Raw genomic sequence first — 21,623 nt, forward strand, 5'->3', positions numbered from 1 at the left:
AAATGATTCTGGGAATGAATAGCTGCATGATGGAGCAAAAAGATAGGAGGAACTTACTTCCCTAACATCATGGAGGGCCTTACCGTCCTTAGCCCCTCTATCTGGACATTTACATAAAGAAAAGCAAGCTTCTGTTTTGTTTACATTACCTGGTGGGGTAGTGAGGGAGGCAATTTTTTTTTATCATTCACAGCCAAATCTTTTCCAAACTAATACAGAAGGAATCAGGTAGACGCACAGAAGCAGGGCTCGGACATTCCTCATGCTATCCTTTTGAAGTAGAGAGGGCTCAAACATCATCACTATTTCACTTGTGGGAAACTCCTTCAGAGAGGTTAGGTCCTTCCTTCCATCTTCTTTCTGTCTGATCTTCTGTCCCTTCTTTCCAACCCAGGTCTCCAGCAGGTGTAGTCCTCCTGTTTTGCCACTATCACACCTCACAGTACTTTACTATATTCTGCCTTTTGGTCGTATGTGTTTTGTAGACTGTGGAAAGTTGGGGATGGAGAATGTCTCTTTTGTAAATCCTTCTCCCACTTATGCAAAACAAAGCATTACTTAAGTTTCAGGGAATTCCCTGGCAGTCCAGTGGTTAGGACGCCGCACTTTCACTTTCACCGGGATCAATCCCTAGTTGGGGAAAAATGTGAATTAATTTGGAATACATTTCTGAACCCCACTCACTATACCATTTCCTCTGTTTCTTTTCACTCTCATCTTTTTAGACTTTCTTTTCTTGAGAGAAAATATCTCCACAGGGGACTGAATTATAACACTCTCTAAAATAAGGACTATTAACTTGAGGAGGGGAAAGAGGGAACTCTGGGGAGTCCATCAACTCTGCCAAGTTTTGTATGTGGGAATATGAGCTTTCATCTGGAGGGAGGGTCCAAAGCTTTCATCAGAATTTCAAAAAAACCCCACAACACCCCTTCCCCCACTGGCCTACAGCAAAAAAAAAAAAAAAAAAAAAAAAAAAAAAACTGGCTAAAATGACACCTAAACTTGGTTGTTGGATGGGGGTAAGGAATAAGGCCTAATAGACAATTCAGTTCATAACGAAGATAAATCTACATATAGATCTATATGTTTTCAATATCTAACGTTTATTTTTTAAAGAAGGCTTAACTTTCTCTCCATGGTTTCCAGGAGTTACCTTAATCCTTAAGCCCAACCAAAGAGGCAACCAAACTGAAAAGATCAAAAATAAATACACTGGGAATAAACTGAAGCAATGCTTTATTGTGACCACAAAGCACCAATTCAACAAGGCATTGACACACAGAGATTGAACAAATGTCTCTTTGAACAGAGATGTAGCAAGCCCACTTTTTCAAGTTCTTAAAAACAAGTACTCAAATTGGAAATCAAACAAAGCATCCGAGCAATTAAAAAAATATTACACCATCATGAAGGAATATATATATAAAAATATTCTGTACTAGTAACAAGGCTTTTCAATCTGTAACTCTTGGCAAATTTCTTCAGAAACAAATTATTATAAATACAAACCATAAAGTGAAAAAAAAATGCTTTCTTCAGAAACCAATTTTAAAGCAGATCTATGCAGAAAATACCATTACCCCCATGAAAGCTAGCTGAAGATGGATGGATGTCCCCAAAATACAACAGAATTTCTCTTTTCAGAGCTACAGTCTGCTCCTGAAGGGGCCATGATGCATGTCCGTTTCAAACAGCGCAGCATATCCCAGTGAAACCTTAATAAGGTCAAGTGGAGGACCCTCTACAAAAAAGGGTGTCGGCAATTCCATCCAAATAACACAAGCTCTAAGGAGCAGAGGAATTCAAGGGAGGCACAATCCCTTTCTCTTTCTCCCCCTCCCCAAGTTCTTGCTTTTGATCTTCCCACATCTGTAACTGAAAGATGCTCATACCATTCGATTCTTTTTTCAGGAATTTGGGAAAGCAAACTATGAAGAAAATCCTCTTTGTGGGGAGGGCTGTCTAATCTCATCAAAGATCATTCTATTTGACAAACTCCACAAGGTAAACCATCCTGTCCACATGTCCTCGCTCCTCCTGGCTGAGTTCAGGTCAGCCGATGGATTGCCTAGTCTATCCAATAGGATAACGTTTCATTTGATTGAGATTCTTTACATATACACATGTATGTATTCTGTTTACAAAGTTTCATCACATGAAACTAAATTATGTCATTATGTATTTTTTGAGGTCCAAGACCCCAATTTGACTATACTATGAAGAGTTGTTCTTTAAATGCTTTGTCTGCAGAGGTTTTACGTGATACTCATAGATTTTCAGAGCAGGCCCCAATTTTAACTGAAGTCCTGTCAACACATCATTTCTTGTCATCAGTAGCAGGGATTTTCCATCAATTTCCTATAATGGAAGCAGAGGGTAAAGCTCAAGGATAATGAAGAAAAAAAGCAAGGTCAAAGGAAGAAGTCGTATTGCTTGTCTCCACGCTAAAAACATTATTTTTTTAATAGTGCCAAAAATGGAATCTTCTACTTTTATCTTCCACCTTTTACATTTATTTTGGAGTTAAATATAATCTATAGCTGATCTTGTTTTCAAGATCACATCACAAATGTCACATCTTAAGAAACTGACAGCAAGCTTGGAGTATGTACCCTGAACGATCAAAGATGCTGCTTCTGAAAGGAATAATGACACTTTCCACTTGTAAAATCTGTTGAAGTTTACGCAGAATTTTTGTCTAATTCCAAAACAAACCCTATAAATTAGGACAGGCAGGGATTGCTATCTTAATTTTATAGGCAAACCAAGGATCAAGGCAAGAAGTTAGCCTGCCTGAGAAGTTAGGAAAGGGTGGCACAGAATTTGAACTCCCATCTGCCTATGGCCAAAGCCGATGTTCTTTTCATAACTCACTTCTGTTTCTCTTGACGCTTAGAAGTAAATATGTGTTGTCTCGATGGACCAATGGGAACCAGAGCCTTGGGTTTTCTGAAACCTTTTCAATCTTAACAATGGACACTGGAAAAATGACTTACTCTCTGTGAACTTCTTTCCTGTCCTTTAAAAGGAGAACCATTCTGCCTCAACCTGAATATCAAGTCTCATACTACCCCACTTCCTCTCAGTGGAGCCTCAAGATTCCAAAGAAGGTAGCGAGGGGCAGAGCTGTGCCCACCACAGATTCCCTCCCCTATTCTCCTCGCAGTCCACTCCCCACTCCTCTCAAGTCCCCAACCAGGTGGACTTCACTCCAGGTACCCTGGAGACTACAAACCTTTGGAATGAAATAAAAATAGGCTTCTCGTGAAAGGGATAAGGACCCCAAATATAGAAAGTCTACAGTTTGAAAACCTTTGGAAAGGATGCACTGAGAAGAATGCCGAATACCACCTTCTTTTTGTTATTGTTTGTTGTGGGGAGAATCTGAGCTGGTTCTTAGGAAACCTGGGTTCAAGAGATGGACCAGCTGCACATGCTCAGTAAGCCTCGACACAGCTGTTCATGATTTTACCCACCTCCCCACTGATGGACAGACAAGGAGGCACTGTGTGCAACTGCAGCTACATAAAACTGTGACTCCCTCCTACACTGTCCCCAAGAGGGCCATTCCTCCAGAGTCTCTCATGTATTTTGCCAGGCTGTGAGGAAGATGTGCTCTGAATGTCTGAGTATGTGGGAGGTACAGCACCGGGCTAGGGGCTGAAGAAACACCCACTTTGTGACCTTAGGCAAGTCCCTTCCTCCTCTGTCTCCTCGGTTGATAATATGGGATATTGGGTTTTGACAGGATTTCATGAGATACCACCCTTGCAAGTGCTCCCTGAGCTTTGTGTTACACAATCACACGTCAGTATTCCGGGACAGACTGCAGCCCTCATTTTACAATTATTTAAGGACAAAGGAATTGACTTTTCAATCCTAAAGTATCTTGTTCTATTTAGGCAGCTAGTAATTCCAAAGACTGTCCATCAGTAAAACCTGCAAGTATGAGAGTTGGAGAGGAGCCCTGACACCTGGAAACCACTGCAGCAGCTCTGAAGGCATTGTGAGGTCACAGGAATCTGAATCTCAGGTTACATCAAAGCTCATGCTCTATCTTACACACTGAGATGAATAGTGATTCACTCGGGCTGCTTCCAGAAACAGCAAAGCCCTTCCTGCTCTCCATCTTTCCTTTGCTGTTGTTTGCTCATATTTAACTTACCACATATTTTAAACGGGGGCCAGGAGGAGATGCCACTGCTTTCATTTCTATACCAGAAAACTTCCTTGACTAACTGCAAATGAATTTTTTTTACATCTTTGTTGGCAAAAAGTCCTTCTACAACTCAGCATTTCTGTCAAAAGCCAAGTACGTCTGTGAAAAATGCTGAAATTTGGATTTTATTTAAGACAAAATGGAAAATCATGTTTCATGCTCCAATTTGATTTTCCTTTGTTTGGTAGCTACACTGCCGTTCACCTCAGATGAGGGTTGGTAAAAGAAAGCTCCATCTGGAATTCCTCATTTAAAAATTTTTGAAGTGAATATAATTCATATATACAACAAAACTCTCCTCTGAAACCATGACTATGGCAGCTCAGATGAATGGGAGTGGAGATGGCATAATGGAAATGGGAGCTTCCAGGTCAAACAAACTGCAGTCTGAACCCTGTCTCCACAACTTATTGTGTGGCTCTGGGTAAGGGACGTAACTTCCCTGAGCCTCAGTTTCCAAACTTGTAAAATGGAAATAACCCCCTGAAGAATTTTGGAGGTTAAAAATGATGAGTTCATATCACGCACCTAGCACCGTGTCTGACATATAGGACGTTCTCAATGACTACTAAGTGGAAATGTGTAGGCTTTGAAAGAACTGGGATGTGTTCCAATTCCAAATCCATCTTCTGTTTCTTTTCTGGAAGTATGTCCCCTGCCTGAAAGCTACCCTTTGCCAGAGGGATGCAGGTATATTCTTGTTCAAGTTCAGAAAATTCACTGAGATTAAAAAAGTTCAAAGACTACATAAAAATGTGTCTCATAAAAATCACAAACATAGGAAAGTTCCTTGATTAAGAAAGCTAATCATTTGTTATGTTATTTCTAGAAAAGCTTGCAAGGCAAATGAAATCCAACTTTTGCCAGTCAGCATGGTATACTAGGATGCGCGTGAGACTGGAAATCGGGAGACAGAGGTTCTAACGCAGACTCCATCAGTAACTTTCCACAAGGAACCACTCCTCTAGAGGCTAGTCTGTGTATAAATGAAGGAGTTGGAGTGTGACCGGATCCAGTTAAACAAACAAATGAAAAAATCCCATGATTTTGCATTAACAATCCAAAATTCAAAACAAAAATATAATTCGCATCTTGGGATTTTGTTTACATTTCTGTGTTAAGGGATAATTGTTTGTTAGTTTCAGTGAAACTTTTTACATTGCTTCTGTCTTCTGTCTTCATGTTTGAATAACCAAGTACCTGCTGGGCAATAATACTCAAAATGCTTGCCTACTTAAGTTCCCGCAAGTACTCATGCATGGAAGTAAGGTTTAGAGATGACAGGTGTAAATTTCCAATGAGGCCAAGACCCTAGATCTAAAAATAAATGAGTAGAATCAGTAGATGTTATAGCTCAGGAGATAAGCATGTGTTTCAGAGTAAGACACTATGTTATTGCTTATTAGGCGGGGCCTGGGGCAAGTTACTTAATCTCTCTACACCTCATTTCCTTATCTATATGGGGGTGGGGGGGGAAGTAGCTACTGTATCTCACTGCTGAAAAGATCATTGAGATAACACATGAAGTAGAATTCCTTACTTCTACTGAGCAGTCGATAAATCCTAGCTATTTTTAAAAGTATATTTAAAAATCTTAACCCATTTACTTTTCACTCTTTCTCTGACAACTTTATACAATAGGTGACTCTTTCAATTAAGCTTAACTATGATATGGTCCATTGGAAATGGGGAAAAAGAAGAGGTGGGGAGAGAAGAAGCAAAGAGAAAGAGGCTAGGAAGAGAAAAAGGGCCATCAAGAAAGAGGCAATGGATAATAACAAGGTAGGGCAGGGGAAAAAAAGGAAGAGGAGTCAGTGGGATTTATAATGGTAGGGCCCTGCAAATGTCTCAGAAGGCCATATCTGTGGTGGTCTCTACTGTCCCAGATAGAGTACAGGAGAAAAGAAGGCTCAATTTAGAATCAGAAGACTTGGGCTGGAAGCCAAACTCTGCTGCTTCCTAGTTCCTATGGAGCATCTGGCCCTTATTCCCTCCCTCTGTGAAATGAGAAATTTGTATTAAGCTGACCCCTGTCCATTCCAGTTCAACACACTCTCAGATTCCAATTCTGTCTTTGATAAGCATCAGACTCACCAGCCTCACAGCAAAGTCTCCCCGTGGAAGAACACGGCAGCAACTCCTTACCAGTGACATAGAGGAATCTGATGAAACAGGCGTTCTTTTCCCACTTCAGTCTTCTGCCTCACATATTCTAGAACTTTCTTTATAACAACTTCCTTGCCATTCACTATCTGGCTACAAGTGGTGACCAGTTTGAAGTTTCCCATTCCACTGCTTATAAAAGGTATAAATGTCACAGAGGAAGGGGAATTTGGTCCAGAGCCCAGGGATACAAAAGTGGAAAATCCTGTGTCCAGTATGGGGGTCACATAAAAAAAGGAGGAGTGGAACCTCCTGGTCCTACCCACACAGCCACTGGCAAAACAGTCTCCTGAGAAGGGCTCTTTATCTTCAAAGACATTTTGAAAGCCACAGTGTGGCCTCTCAAACCACAGTTCCTCCTTCAAATCATCCTTGTCCCTGCCATCTCCTGTTTTCCCTTTTGATGCAATTCCTTCTGGACTTGTCATAGTTGTTGTGTTTCTCGGCATCAGACAAGATGGCATAGGCCTCTGCTACTTGATTGAACTTCTCCTTAGCTGCCTCCCGGTTTTCTGGGTTCTTGCCTGCGTGGACCCCAAGAGCTAACTGGTGATAAGCCTTCTTAATATCAGAGGAGGAAGCATTTTGTGGCATCCCCAGTACTTTGTAGTAATTCACCATGTTTCTTTAAAAGATTTTTCCTCACCAAGACACAGAGTTTATTTTCTGAAGAATTTCCAGGTAACTTTGGAAAGGAAGATGGCGGACTACTCAAGTCTACAGCAAGACCTTTTGAATCATATCACATGATTCTTGGGACAAAGGCTCTTCTGGGGGAGAAATTCCTATTTGGGGCTGGTATCCTCTACAATGTCCCCACCCCTTCCCTGACCTCTGCAGCTCATTGTGGGTGGAGTGACTATGAGCTCAACACTATCATCCAATGACTATCAGCTGATGCTGTGCTTGCCTTGCAATCCTATTGGTGGAAAATTTGGGGTGGATAATATACATCTTGGAGGACAGAAACTATCTGTGGGGCTCAAAAAGAAGTCTTTACCTCATTTGTTAAAGTAACAATTGGAAGCAACATGGGTCTTGCATTTATATCAGACACAAAATCCATTTCTGCTCATTATGCAGGCTCATGCCTTCAGTAATGTAATGGGTATCTCCCTGTGGATATCTGCTGTGGGCACAAAATGGGTGATAAAGGGGCTCTATTCCAAAAAAATCACGCACACATTTCTGATGAAGGAAAGAAACTGAAACTCATGTCATCAAATGAGGAAACTAGGTTACAGAGAATTCTGCCTAGATAAGAAAGAAATAATAGATTGAAGGAATAGAATTAGAAGTGAAGGCTTCCCATGTATGGTCAGATAAGGCTTCTTCACTTCAATTGATCTCTTAAAGTTAGTCTTTTTGAAATTTATCTCTGGACTTAAAGATAGAACTAAGTAGCAGTGTCACATCAGCCAATGCTTTAAAGAATGGCTTTAAAGCTCAAGTGTAGCAAGGCTGCTCTTTTTCCAGGACACACAACTACACATTTCCCAGACTTCCTTGCAATTCGGTGTGGCCATGTGACCACATAGTGGCCAACGACATGTGAAGGGATGACGTGCACCTCTCTCCAGCCTGGCCCATAAAACCACCATGTGTGCTCCTTCTTGCACTTTATCCTTACACCAACTGGATGTCAGTGCCCAAGTGATCTTGAAAGCATACAGCTGAAGATGACAGATCTCCCATCAGCCTGGGACCTTGAATTACAGTGGAGCAGAACACCTCCACCAACACCCATGGACTATTTATATTAAGCAACTTCTACTATAGTTAAGCCATTATATCTATTTTCATCTACTTGTGACAGCAGTTGATGTATACTCTAATACACCAACCATTTCTACAACTTCACCTTCCTTATTAGAACCTAATTTTATAATGTCATCAACCAGAAAAGTCCCACCTCTGCCACGCTGGAAGTCCAATATCCTAGTCTATCTCTCACTCCTCCCTCCCATTATACCCACTTTTTCATTTCAACTCCTCTTTCTCCAGGGTAATAAGTCCCCTGCAGACTCCTCTTTTGTATCAAATCTGCACCCACTGGTTGGCCCTTGGAACCATTCTTTTACATGCGCTCTCGAATCACCCTCTTAGGCTATTAGCCCTCTACTGTGCCCATGCCATAAACACTCCAACCAGGAGCAGTCTAGCAATCAATCCAGCTTCTCTGATTCCTATACCTGGTGAAGTGGGAGAAAAAAATCAAGAAACCAAGAAGATGAACACTAAACATGTGCAGTGTACCAGTCTCGGCTGGGTCAGGAGAATATATCAACAGTTCTTTTATTTACTGTTGCTCAGTTCTCTCTCCCATTCCCCTAGGTGGCCATTCTTAACCTTCACTGCTCTCCTCTAGTTCCTTAGTAAACTTCTACCCATCCTGTCCACTCCAAGCAGAGGAGCTTGCCTCTTGGTTAGCAAAGAATATAGAAACTGTCAGGAACTCCCTGAATGTCCCTTAGGACAAGGGTCATCTCAGCTGTATCTGCACACATCCTTACCTATGCTCCCAGAGCACAGGAAGGACAGAGGAAGAGGTCCCTGTCTTGCTCAGAACTAATTCCCAATATATTTTTTTATATTGACCAAATTGAATCTTGATGTATATTACCTGACGTTACATTTTATTGCAGTAAAATATATATAACATAAAATAGGCCATTTTAACTATTTGTAAGTGTACAATTCAGTGGCATTAGTGATATTCACAATGTTGTACAATTATTGCCACTGTTTTTTAAACTCTTCCATCACCAAACAGAAACCCCATGAAGCAATAACTCCCTCCTCTCCACTAGCCCTTTATAACCTCTAATCTGCTTTGTGTCTCTATGAATTTGCCTATTTTAGATATCTCATATAAATGGGATCATATAATATTTGACTGGCTAATTTCACTGAGCATAATATTTTCAAGGTTCATCTATCTTGTAGCTTGTATCAGAACTTCATTCCTTCTTATGGCTGAATAACATTCCATTGCATATTAGGTACCACATTTTATTTATCCATTCATCTGTTCGTGGATACTTGGATTGTTTCCACCTTTTGGTTATTGTGAATAATGCTACAATGAACATTTGTGTACAAGTATCTGTTTGAGTCCCTCTTTTCAATTCTTTTGTGGGGAATTGCTGGGTCATATGGTAATTTTATGCTTAACCTTTTGAAGAACTGCCAAACAGTTTTCTATAGCGGCCACACTATTTTCTATCCCTACCAGCAATGTATGAGGGTTCAAATTTCTCCATGTCCTTGCCCCTCCACACTCTTTTGATCTCATCCCTTTCCTTGTCCTCAGGGATTTTGCTTCATTGAACTGTTCTCAATTTCATTCAATTTTAACTTGTCCAATTCTTCTGGCTACTTTCCTGCATGTAAATAAGTTTGAGCATCTCCTCTCTTAGAAAAGAGCTCTCACGTCTTCACGACCCTCCTACTGCTGGAGCTCCCTCCACTTGCCTCCCACTCACTCCTCAACTTGGAGGAAAGAGTCCTCCACCTTCCAGTCCACCCCCAGCTCCAGTGAAACTCCACTGTCATTGGCAGACCCCATTGGGCTTCACCTTTTTGAGGTATTTGACCTTGTTGATCATTTCACTTTTTTTGAAACTCTTCCTGTCATTGGTTTCTAGACAACCTTTCACACTGAGTATTTCTCAGATGCTTTTGCCAGTTCCCTTTCTTCTCCTAACAATTGAAACCTGGGTGCTCCCTAGGGTGCTGTCCTTGGCCTTTTTCTTTTCCCCTTTTAAATGCCTGTCTCATCCTCACCCCTTCCTATGACTGCTGATGACTCTCATGTCTCTCTTTCTAGGCCTCGCCCTTCCCATGGGCTGTCTTCTAGATATAGCCACTAGATGCCTACATGCTCTCAAACTGAACGTGCCCCAAACTGTACTCATTCCATCTCTCTTAAAACTGACCTCTCGGGGCTTCCCTGGTGGCACAGTGTTTGAGAATCTGCCTGCTAGTGCAGGGGACACAGGTTCGAGCCCTGGTCTGGGAGGATCCCACATGCCGCGGAGCAACTAGGCCCGTGAGCCACAACTACTGAGCCTGCGCGTCTGGAGCCTGTGCTCCACAACAAGAGGCTGCGACAGTTAGAGGCCCGCGCACCACAATGAAGAGTGGCCCCTGCTTGCCACAATTAGAGAAAGCCCTCGCACAGAAACGAAGACCCAACACAGCCATAAATAAATAAATAAATAAATAAATTTAAAAACAAACCAAAACAAAACTGACCTCTCACTAAAGTCCTGGTTAATGACACTTCTTTGCAACTAACAAATCCAGACATCTAGCAGTCATCACCCAAGCCTCCTCCCTCTCCCACACTGAGCAGTGAGCTCAGTCCTGGGGCTAAGGTAGAGAACTGAGACAGGACAAATCTTCACCCTCCATTGCCAATGATCCACTAAATTCTCTTGACCTTCTTCCCCAGATGGTCTTTCTAATCCATCTCTTCCTTTCCATCCCCAATGGAATGATTATATCAGTTTTCCTGCCTTCTGTCTCCTTGTCTTCCAAGCCACTCTCCACATTGTCACGAGACTGATCATTCAGAAACACAAATCTCACCCTGGCACTCCCCACTCAATATCCTTCAGTGGTTTCCTAGTCCCTCTCACCCAAACAGACTATCTGTTATCCGGACCCCTGTTTATCTTTCAGTCTTATCCTTAGGCATTCCCTGCTCCACACCTCTTATGCCAAGGTACTGGGAGTTCTCAAGATAAATCATGTTTTTTCATGCCCCCATGCCTTTGTATCTAATCCCCCTTCTGCCCAGAATCTTCCGTGCTTCCTTCAAACAATTCTCATACCTACAATAGTTTCAGGTGGCCTTATTAAAGTAAAATAATACTTGTAATAATGATCATTATTTTACTTTAATAGTTTCGTTTATTTTATTTTTGGCTGCATTGGGTCTTTGTTGGTGAGCACGGGCTTTTCTCTAGTTGCGGCGAGCAGGGGCTACTCTTCGTTGCGGTGCGCAGGCTTCTCACTGCAGTGGCTTCTCTTATTGTGCAGCACAGCCTCTAGGTGCATGGGCTCAGTAGTTGTGGCTTGCAGGCTCTAGAGCGCAGAGCTCAGTAGTTGTGGCACACAGGCTTAGTTGCTCCACCGCATGTGGGATCTTCCCGGACCAGGGCTTGAACCCGTGTCCCCTGAATTGGCAGGTGGACTCCTAACCACTGTGCTACCAGGGAAGTTCCAACTTTAATAGTTTTATATTTATTTTCATAAGTGTTAGAAAAAGCTGTAACAGCTATGGAAACAAATGAACAAGCGAATAAGCCAAAGAAGCACCACATACCTGGCTATCTTATAATGTATTATAACTTCTCATTTCACATGAATGATTTAAACAACAATTTGGCGGTTTGGTCTATAGAAATCTATTCTATTTCAATCAAAAAATTCAAAATGTTCTTTCCTTATCAGTTTTGCTTCCATTCTCTTTGCTGTTTTCTTATTGCTAGCATTACCCATTTGTTTTTTAACTCTTTTCTAAATTTTTGTGGGCTAAAAGGACACATCAGCAGAGTCTAAGTTGCCACTTCCCCTGTTCATTATGCCACAAAATCTTTTAAGCATTTCAGACTGTTAAGAAATATCAGGTGTCAAATCACCTCATATATTTCCAGTACTTGGTATTATAATATGCTGAAAAGGTAATAAAATTATGGTCAAGTTGTGGGATTTTAACTGGTCTAATTCAGAGCTGGATTTATTTATTTATTTGTGTGTTTGTTTATTTATTTATTTTTGGCTGCATTGGGTCTTCCTTGCTGTGCGCAGGCTTTCTCTAGTTGCGGCGAGCAGGCTTCTCATTGTCAAGGTGGCTTCTCTTGTTGCGGAACATGGGCTCTAGGCGCGCAGGCTTCAGTAGCTGTAGCTGTGGCACGTGAGCTCAGTAGTTGTGGCTCGAGGGCTCTAGAGCACAGGCTCAGTAGTTGTGGCACACGGGCTTAGTTGCTCCATGGCACGTGGGATCTTCCCAGACCAGGGCTTGAACCTGTGTCCCCTGCATTGGCAGGCAGATTCTTAACCACTGCGCCACCAAGGAAGTCCCAGAGCTGGATTTACCATGAAGTTAATGAAGCTTAATTTTTGCCTTAGCAATTTTGTATCATGATTTTGTACTTTTATTCCAAAGGAAGGCTCTTAAAATTGTATGATTTTAATCTCCCTCTCTCCCCCAACCTCTGCAAACCTGGATTTGTCCCGGGTCTAATTAGAACTATCCATCTAGAGTCACTACAGTTGAAGTCCATCCAACTATAACTTAGGACCATGCTCGTGGTTACTCTGACTGGCCTTCCCACTTTACTACTCCATTTGAGGAGGTTAGTGTTACTTGGCAATTTGTAACAATAAAATATTTTATTTATAGTTACTAAGTCAGTGGCCTCAGAAACGTATCAAAAGTTAGCAATAAGCCATCTGAAAAGAAATGTCAGTCTTGGAATTTCAGGCAAACAGCTTAAACAACCAGTTGGACATTTCAGAGTAAAATACTGTTCTTATTCATGTGGTTTAGGGGAAGTGAGGCGATATGGAGTAAAATTAATTTGTCACCATGAGTTGCATATTATTTTGTCATGATACTCTGAGAAAAAAATTCTCAGTGATTCATATTGTTCTAGAAACAGATGCACTGATGTCGCTCACTTGTGAGTTTGAGGATCTGAACAATATGAATTAAGTGACCTTCATTGAATGGCCCCTCTCCATGTCCATCTTCTTCACATACATTCTGAGTGAATGAGTCAGATAGTGAAGAAATGAAGTGACTACCCTACAACGGGCACACTGTCTTTGCGACCTGCAGTTAGGGTCTTTCTCTAGTTGTGGTGAGTGGGGGCTACTCTTCATTGCGGTGCATGGACTTCTCATTGCAGTGGCTTCTCTTGTTGAGAAGCATGGGCTCTGGGTGTGTGGGCTTCAGTACTTGTGGTGCATGGGCTCAGTAGTTGTGGCATGTGGGCTCTAGAGTGCAGGCTCAGTAGCTGTGGCTCACGGGCTTAGTTGTTCTGCAGCATGTGGGATCTTCCTGGACCAGCGCTCAAACCCATGTCCCCTGCATTGGCAGGCAGATTCTTAACCACTACGCCACCAGGGAAGCCCCTGGGTCTTCCCTCCTGATAAGTCTTTTGGTTTGCACCTGTGGCTCACACAGAGGCTCAAAAGAGGTTGGCCAGAAGAAAACCTGATGGAGATAATTGCACTAGTGGGAAACTTAATGGAGATAATTGTTAGGTGTCAGTGTGCCTGCATAGACAAAAGGAGGTTATACAAAGATCCCCCAGTTGATTCAGCTGCCCCTCCATACCACAGGAACATGGGACACTCCTGCACTTTGGACAAACCTCGCTCAATGGCCTGACATCTTCCAAGGGAGCATGTTGCTAGAAATCCATCTCTGAGTCTGGTTGCTACAACAAGAGAATATCCAGTAATGTACTGTGAGATCATACCAAGAAGACAGACACTCTCCTGAAAGTTGGCACATGGGATGGTGGACATGTCCGATGTCAGTGTTAGTGTCTTAGTCAGCTTAGGCTGCTATAACAAGACACCATGGATTAGGTGGCTTAAACAACAGAAATTTATTACTCACAGTCTGGAGGCTGGAAGTCCAAGATCACAGTGCCAACATGTGGCTCTTGGTAGGGCCCTCTTCCTACCATGCAGATGGCTGCCCTTGTGCTATATCCTCACATGGCACAGAGGGAAAGAGAAGCTCTCTGGTCACTTCTTTTCAGGGCACTAATCCCGTCGTGAGGGTTCCAGCCTCATGACCTCATCTATCTCCCAAAGGCCCCAAACACCGTCACACTGGGAGTTAGGGCTTTAACTTTAACGTGAATTTTGGGGGGACACAAATATTACATCCATAACAGCCAAGAAATTAAGCTCTCACATCAACTGAGACATGCTACCCTTGGCAACTCTTTCTGAACCTGCCCTTTTCTAAGGTGGTTTAGGGGATGTTCACATCCCTGCCATGCTTCCATCAGATGGCAAGGCAAAGCCTCCCCTAAGGAGATTTCAGGATGTGACCATTCTTATTGTTTCTCAGCTGCTGTGACCTAGAAGATGTGCCTAAAAGGGTCATGTGTTTGGCCTGGGGGTGGCCTGCAGTCTTCCCATCTGGGATGATTGGTGAGTGACAGCTGACTGTTTGAGGTCCATTGCCGGGAAGATCCTCGGAGGTGAAAGACTGAAGGCCTCTGAATCATGAAATGGAAGAGGTAGGTTAACATAGTAGAGGATCTTGATCCTCAGTCCTCATGAAAATAATAGCAGCTGCTTGTCATATCAGCCTGAGCCTGGCCAGTGGTTCCCTCCTTGCCCTCTACCTCCTTTAATGAGAAGAGGAAAGACAAAGAGAATTTCAAAGCAGGAGGAAGATTTGGATCACTTCCAGAGAATAATTCAAGGCAGACTCTTTTCCCCGCCCAATTGCCTTTCCACAAGAATGAAGAACTTGAGCTTGTAGATGATGCTTGCAAAATTCCAGTCCCCTGGGAATTCATTTCTCAGGCTCCAGAGTTGGAGAAGCAAGATGGTGCTCCTTTCCTCCCTTGAAGGACTTCTGAATGAGATGCCTTGGGAAACTGTGTTCCCTTTTGCCTCCCACTGTCACTGGTGCCAGAGTGATGTCATCCTTGGGAGAAAGTACCTGCTCCTGGGCCGAGCTCAGAGCTGGTCGGTTCCATTCCAGAATCTGGAAGGCCCAAAGAACATCCCCACCCCCAATCTGGGACATCTGCCCCAGAGGAGTCTGAGCAAAAGCTCATTCTGAAAAATGCTTTTGGACAGCAGGGAATCTGGCCAAGAGACCTTTTATCTAAGTCCCTTTTTTTGTTAACCTTTCACAATATTCTTTAAATTTAATTTTAGAAGTGAGTTAACTCAACTACAATGACACAACTGGACACTATATCATTAAACCAAAATAAAATATGTTCCAGCTGATCAGCCTTCCACTTTCCAACCTGAGCTACTTTCCCCCACAATTTTATTACAAAAATTTTCAAACATAAAGTCGTAAGAATATTATAGGGAACACCCATACTCCCACCACCTAGATTCTACAATGAACATTTTCCATACTTACTTTATCATATGTCTATCCAACTACTCATCCCTCTAGCCAACTATCAATCCATATTTTGATGCATTTCCAAGTAAGTTGCAAAATCAGTATACTTCTCCCCTGAATACTTCAGTTTGCATACCATTAATTGTTTTATTTTTTTACAGTTCTTTTCATTTTGAGGAAAAATTTATTGGCTATGTAATACACAAATCTGAATTGTTTGCATATACCTGTGCATATGTGGTCACCAATGCATATACCCATAACACAAACCCTTATCAAGACACAAAACGCTACCATCACTCAGAATGTTCCCTCATGCTCCTTCCCAGTCATTCCCCTCTCCCACCTATCCAGAGGCAACCACTGTCTGATTTTTCTCTACCACTAGTGCATTTTCCTGTTCTCATCGTTTAACTGAATGGAACTGCTGTGGTCTATTTGTGTCCCCCCAAAATTCATATGTTGAAACCTAACCCCCAATGGGTCTTAGGGATATTAGTAATGGTATTAAGAGGTGGGCCCTTTGGGATGTAATTAGATCACGAGGGCAGAGGCCTCGTGAATATTTGTGGCTTTATAAAAGGCAGCCCCAGAGACCTCTCTCATCCCTTCCTCCATGTGAGGACACAGTGAAATGACAGCTGTCTCGGAAGCGGGCCCTCACCAGATACCCAATCTGAGAGTGCCTTGATCTTAGACTCCCTACCTGCAAAATCATGAGAAATAAATGTTTGTTGTTTATAAGCCACACAGTTTATGGTATTTTTGTTATAGCAGCCTGTATGGACTAAGACAGAAGCCATTCAGAATAAGCTCTTTTATGTAAGGCTTCTTTCACTTAGCATAATGTTTTGAGACTCATCCAAACTATTGTATATATCAGTACTTCATTTTTCTTTATTCCACTGTATGAGTAGACCAGAGTTTGTATATTCACTCTCCTATTGATGGACACTTAGGCTTCCAGGTTTGGACTACTATGAATAAAGCTATTTGAACAATGTTGCACCAATCTTTGGTGGACATATGCTTTCATTTCCCTTGGGTAAATACTCAGGAATCAAGTTGTTGATCATGGGGTGGATGTATGAGTGTTTATTTTACACTCCCACCAACAACGTAGGAGAGTGAGGTTGCTCTACATCCTCACGAACATTTGCAATCAGTCTTTCTAATTTTAGCTATCCTGGTGGCTGTGAAGTGATTTAAACTGTTATTTTGGCAAATTTTCCAAATTAACAAAAGACACATATGCATAGGGATCAGGTTGAAGGAAATACTGATTGAAGGAAATCTAGAGATTGGAATCTATGATATTAGAAAAGTGCACTTACCCAAACCCAGCTTGAGAGAGTAAGAAATGGCTAAAGGGATGTGCAAGAAGCAGCCAAACACATTGCTCGCTTTATAATTCTCTCAATTATAGTACAACATTAGAGAAGTAAACGTAATGCTTAGGAGACTGCAGACTTCATTGACAGGGAGATGGGAACTCTGTGTTTTCCTACAGAGCTGGTCTGGTGTGGACCACGTGTACCCCGATTTGCTTCCTCATGGTCAAAGCCCTTTGAGCACCATCTCTACAAAGCTGGCCCAGCCTGGAAAATGGAATCGGGACTCACCCAGACAATTGGGAAGGACCCCCTGCTCCTCCTTCCCTCTCTCCAGTACCAACCCTGGACCTGAGCGAGGGAATTAACTTTTGGGGGCATCAACGTTGGGCCAGCACCTATCCTAGGCACTGTGCCTTCGCTGTCCTTTAATCCTCACGGCACCACCCTACCAAGTTAGGCATTGAGAGCCTCCTCTTACAGATGTGAAACCAAGACTCAGAGAGTCATAGTAACCTGTCTGGGGTCACATAGAGTTACAAGAACCAGGATCGGAGTCTATCTGAGTCTAGTGTCCTCTTTCCACTAGACTCTGCTCAGCACCCAGCAAGCAAACTGGAGGAGACTTGATTAACAGCTCAGGTGGTGCCAAGCCCAGGAGCAGACGAGGCTGCATGTCTCTCAGCCAGATTGGTCCCTCCTTTTTCTCTCTTTTCTGCTTTCTAGTGTGTTTGTGTGGAAGGTAGGGCTGTGCCGTCTTTCAGAAGATGCAGATGTTGAGGAGACTGAGCCCTCCTCTCTGCAGCTGCGACTGTGTCTCCTCTCCTCTCGGGGCTTGGGTTTTTCTCTTGCAGGAAGGAATCGGTAGCTTGTCACTCCTGTCCTGCCCTCCCCCACCCCCTCAGTTTCTCAGGGGCTGGGATGGTCGGGAGCCTCACTCAGCCTTCACCAGAGGGAGGTGATCATGTTCATCATGTGCTTCTCTAGACCGAGTTACCTGTTCCTGAAACGCACTAGCTTGCTCTTCGAATCCTGCGGTTCGGAAGTAATTGACGACATCCATCACGGCCCAGTCTGCAGGATCGGGTGGCCTCCCATTCTCCATGGAACTGCAAAATAACAATCAAGATGGCTGTCAGGGCAGAACACGCAAGCGTGTGCGGCTAGGCTCTCCACTCAGCCTCTCAGGGGCAGGCCTGGCCCAGCTCACTGCAACCAGAGGCCCAGATCCCAGTGCATCTGCCTCAGAACCAGAATCACTCATGCGTTTCTTGGGCTCAGAAGGTCACTGCTCTCACTGGCTCAGTCACTCCTTTCTCTATGAACCTTTAATATAAAGTATTTCCTCATGTATTGTTTTTTAATCCAGAGATATTAAGAGGGGTCCAGGGCTTCCCTGGTGGCGCAGTGGTTGAGAGTCCGCCTGCCAATGCAGGGGACGCGGGTTCGTGCCCCGGTCTGGGAGGATCCCGCACGCTGGGGAGCGGCTGGGCCCGTGAGCCATGGCCGCTGAGCCTGCGCATCCGGGGCCTGTGCTCTGCAACAGGAGAGGCCACAACGGTGAGAGGCTCACGTAATGCAAAAAAAAAAAAAAAAAAAAAAAGAGTGGTCCAGTGATTTCTGGCGGCCCACAATATGGTATTCATACCCCTGAACTAAGAATACCAGACCTTTTACAATGTGGCCCCAACATGTCATCACTTTTCCCATCCCCAACCCCGCGCGTCCAGGGCTAAAGCCATTCCCCAACACACCATGCCCTTCACATGCTGTTCCAGCCACTGAATGCCCCCTCATTTTCCAACAAAATCCTACCCTTCCTACCAGTTCAAATGCCACCATCTCTGTAAGGCATTTTCTGGCTGCACCTGGGTGTTTGTTATAACATCCTCTGAGTTCAAGACCTCCATTCTAACTCCAACTGCAGCACTTTTCCCACTGGATTATACTCTGCTTATTAGACAGTCTCTAGGAGACTGTCTAATCTTTCTACAGAGATGTGGGCTGAAGAGGTACATTTGGACCTGGACCATTTCTCACTTTATTATCCCTTGTGTCAAGTACATAGTTAGGAATTCAATCAATGTTCAGACGACTAGATGTTGATCAAGCATTAGTTTGAGAGGGTCTCTGGGTAACCTCCTCAATGGATTTAGAGAGGAGGGGAGGAAAGGTGGAAGAGAGAAAGAGTGGCAAGGACCTGCAGTTACTGTGACTCTTATTTCTGTGTTTCAAGAGTATTTGTCTAGATTTCTCTATGCCTCATCCGCAGTGATTCTTCCAGAGTGTACATCCCATCACATTGTTCCCCTGCTTCCAATTCTTCAAAGACTTCTTCCCATTGCCCTTTGGATAAATTCCAAATAGTTTCACTTGGCTCAGGAGGTCCTTCAGGACAAAACCCCCTCCTAGCCCTCCAGCTGGGAATATACTGGTGAGTAAAACAGAAGGGTCATTACTCTTGTGAATACACAGCACTTTTGGGGTAGACACTGATCAGTAATCATACGACTAAATGTACAGCCACACAATGTAGCTGAAGGATAGGCACTCTGTTCTATGGCAGTTTGAGGGGCTAGGAGAGGCTTTCTTGCGGAAGTTTCTTTTGAGGTAAGGTCTAGAGAGCAGCCAAAGGTTAACCGTATAAAGAAGTCAGCTGAAGATTATTCCAGGCTCTGTAGCAGGACTATACAGCCCAGGGAGCCACACTGGTGTTGGAGGCCACATCAAGGATTCTGGGTTTTTGTCTATGAGCAATGGGACTTGTGAAATGGTCTGATGTAATAGGTGTGACCTGATCTGACTCAAATTTCTAAAAAGAGGGTATTGGAGAGGAGCCAGAGGAGAAGAAGGGACCAAGCAAGAGATCATGGTGACTGAGACTATGGTGGAAAAGGAGAGAAGCACGTGGATTTCAAAAATATTTAACCAATAGAATCAGCATGACCTAGTGGTGGACTAGACATGAGAACAAAGGAGATCGAAGTGTCCTGGAACTGGATGGATGGTGGTAACTGCACTTAGACTGCATCCCCAGGTTTGGTTGGACACACTGAATGTGGGGTACCATCTATATCGAAGTTGAGATTTAATGTGGAACATGGGTCTGGAGCTCAAAGCAGATGGGGGGGCTAGAGGTACATAGCGGGGAGCCAGAAGCGTTTAGATGGCGTGTGAAACCTTGGGAGGGAACGAGAGGAGAACTGGGCCTAGAATCAAGCTTGGGAAGGTTCAACATTTAGTGCAAGTTGAAAAGATTCATGTTACTTTTAATGGAAATGAAATTGCCCAGACTTTGGGGATTCCTGAAAGTCTTCAAACATCCAAAAGTCAAGGGTTGACCTGTGCCTCTGCCTTGTTCCCAGGATAATGTTTTGCTCATAGAAGGAACTTAAAATATTTGATTAAAAAAACAAACTTCTCTCCTAGTTAAAGAAAAGGGAGTCACTAATCAATGGCACATGTGATCAACTACTTATCAACATAGCACTTAATTTAAAAACATTTAGAGCCAATGCTTGCTAGTTATAAGTATTTTCCCTTTTGGGCATAGAGATTGTGAATCTATAAATACTGTCCATGTACATACACACTCACGTACATGCTCACTCACACACGGCATGTGCACCCCCCCCGCCACCCTCCTACCATTTAACAGTCAATATACATGGGGAAAAACTATTTTTTACTCTAACATTGTTAAACATTAACATGTACTTTCAAATCAAGGCTAAATGTGTTTTTAAAAAATTATACACATGCTGGGATTTTCCATCCTCTCTTTAACATAAGCAATCATAAACTGACACAGGGGACTCTCTTTTAGGTACCATTTTCCTTCCCTCTCTTGCTTAAGTTGGGCTTGAAAAATGTTTGGAAAGGATTCATTGTTTTAACAAATCTTTCAAGTTTTCTAGTCAGCTCGCTTCTAGCAGTGAGCACAGCGCCCCATCAGATGCACTTTTAAGTGCCCCAGAAAACATCTGAACTCACTCTCCCTGTGGCTGACTTCAATTAGCTGCCTTTCTTCATAAAGAATTGTTATCTAATTATGATAAAAAAAAAAAAACTATGCTACATTGTAATTTTAGGATGGGAGGCTTTCCTGATTCTTATTCTGCTGGGATATGACATCATCACTTCCTCAGTTCTGAAATATTCTTGAGTACTAGCATTGCAGCAGAGAACAAAGGCTTTGCAAAACCGCTGGCAGCGTACCATGAAGAGCACCAGTAATGAGGAATGTCTCATACTTAGGGTGAGGGGATACACAGAAGAAGCCAGTGTTAGACCACTCACATCCTGAGAGGAGAAACTATCCGTCTCCATCTCTGCCTTCCTACAGCTCACAGCACAGGTTGGACTGGTGTGTACAGTTGATACATGGCAAAGATCTGTTACATTAACGTAATAACAACCAGAGAGCATTTAGAGTCTACAATGTGCTTTTCACGCATAATCTATTATCAGCCTCCCAGCTCCTTGTGAACTGGCTACTATAACCTGTTTTTAGGAAACTAAGGCTCAGAAAGGTTAAGAACTCATCCCAAATCACATAGTGTATAAAGCCAGGATTGGGTTCCACATATGCTTGCCTCCAAATCTATGCTTTTTTTCACTCCATACTCATTGATACAACAGATATTTACTAAAAGCCTACTGTCTTCTCAGTACTGTGCTAGAGGCAGCGTTACCAGGATAGGAATGCATATCCTTCAAGGAGCTGGCACTCTGGTGAGGGGAAGCAGCATACTCTAAGTATTAGAATTGGGGGGGGGTG

General features: G+C 43.1%; 1 protein-coding gene and 1 pseudogene across 1 annotated transcript in view; both read right to left on the reverse strand.

Annotated features, from left to right (window-relative positions):
- Positions 1 to 1,127: 1,127 nt before the first annotated feature.
- The window catches only part of SAMD13 (sterile alpha motif domain containing 13), a 45,158-nt gene continuing 24,662 nt past the window's right edge, over positions 1,128 to 21,623 (reverse strand). The window contains exons 3-4 of the mRNA XM_004314362.3: positions 17,841 to 17,952; positions 1,128 to 2,361 (exon numbers count right to left, since the gene is read on the reverse strand). Coding sequence (XP_004314410.1) covers positions 2,218 to 2,361; positions 17,841 to 17,952 — 256 coding nt within the window. The 3' untranslated portion in view covers positions 1,128 to 2,217. The remainder of the gene's footprint in view (positions 2,362 to 17,840; positions 17,953 to 21,623) is intronic.
- On the reverse strand, positions 6,321 to 7,062 carry LOC141275741 (dnaJ homolog subfamily B member 6-like; annotated as a pseudogene).

This window comes from Tursiops truncatus, chromosome 1 (assembly GCF_011762595.2).
Source record: "Tursiops truncatus isolate mTurTru1 chromosome 1, mTurTru1.mat.Y, whole genome shotgun sequence".
In the NCBI taxonomy this organism is placed as follows: domain Eukaryota; kingdom Metazoa; phylum Chordata; class Mammalia; order Artiodactyla; family Delphinidae; genus Tursiops; species Tursiops truncatus.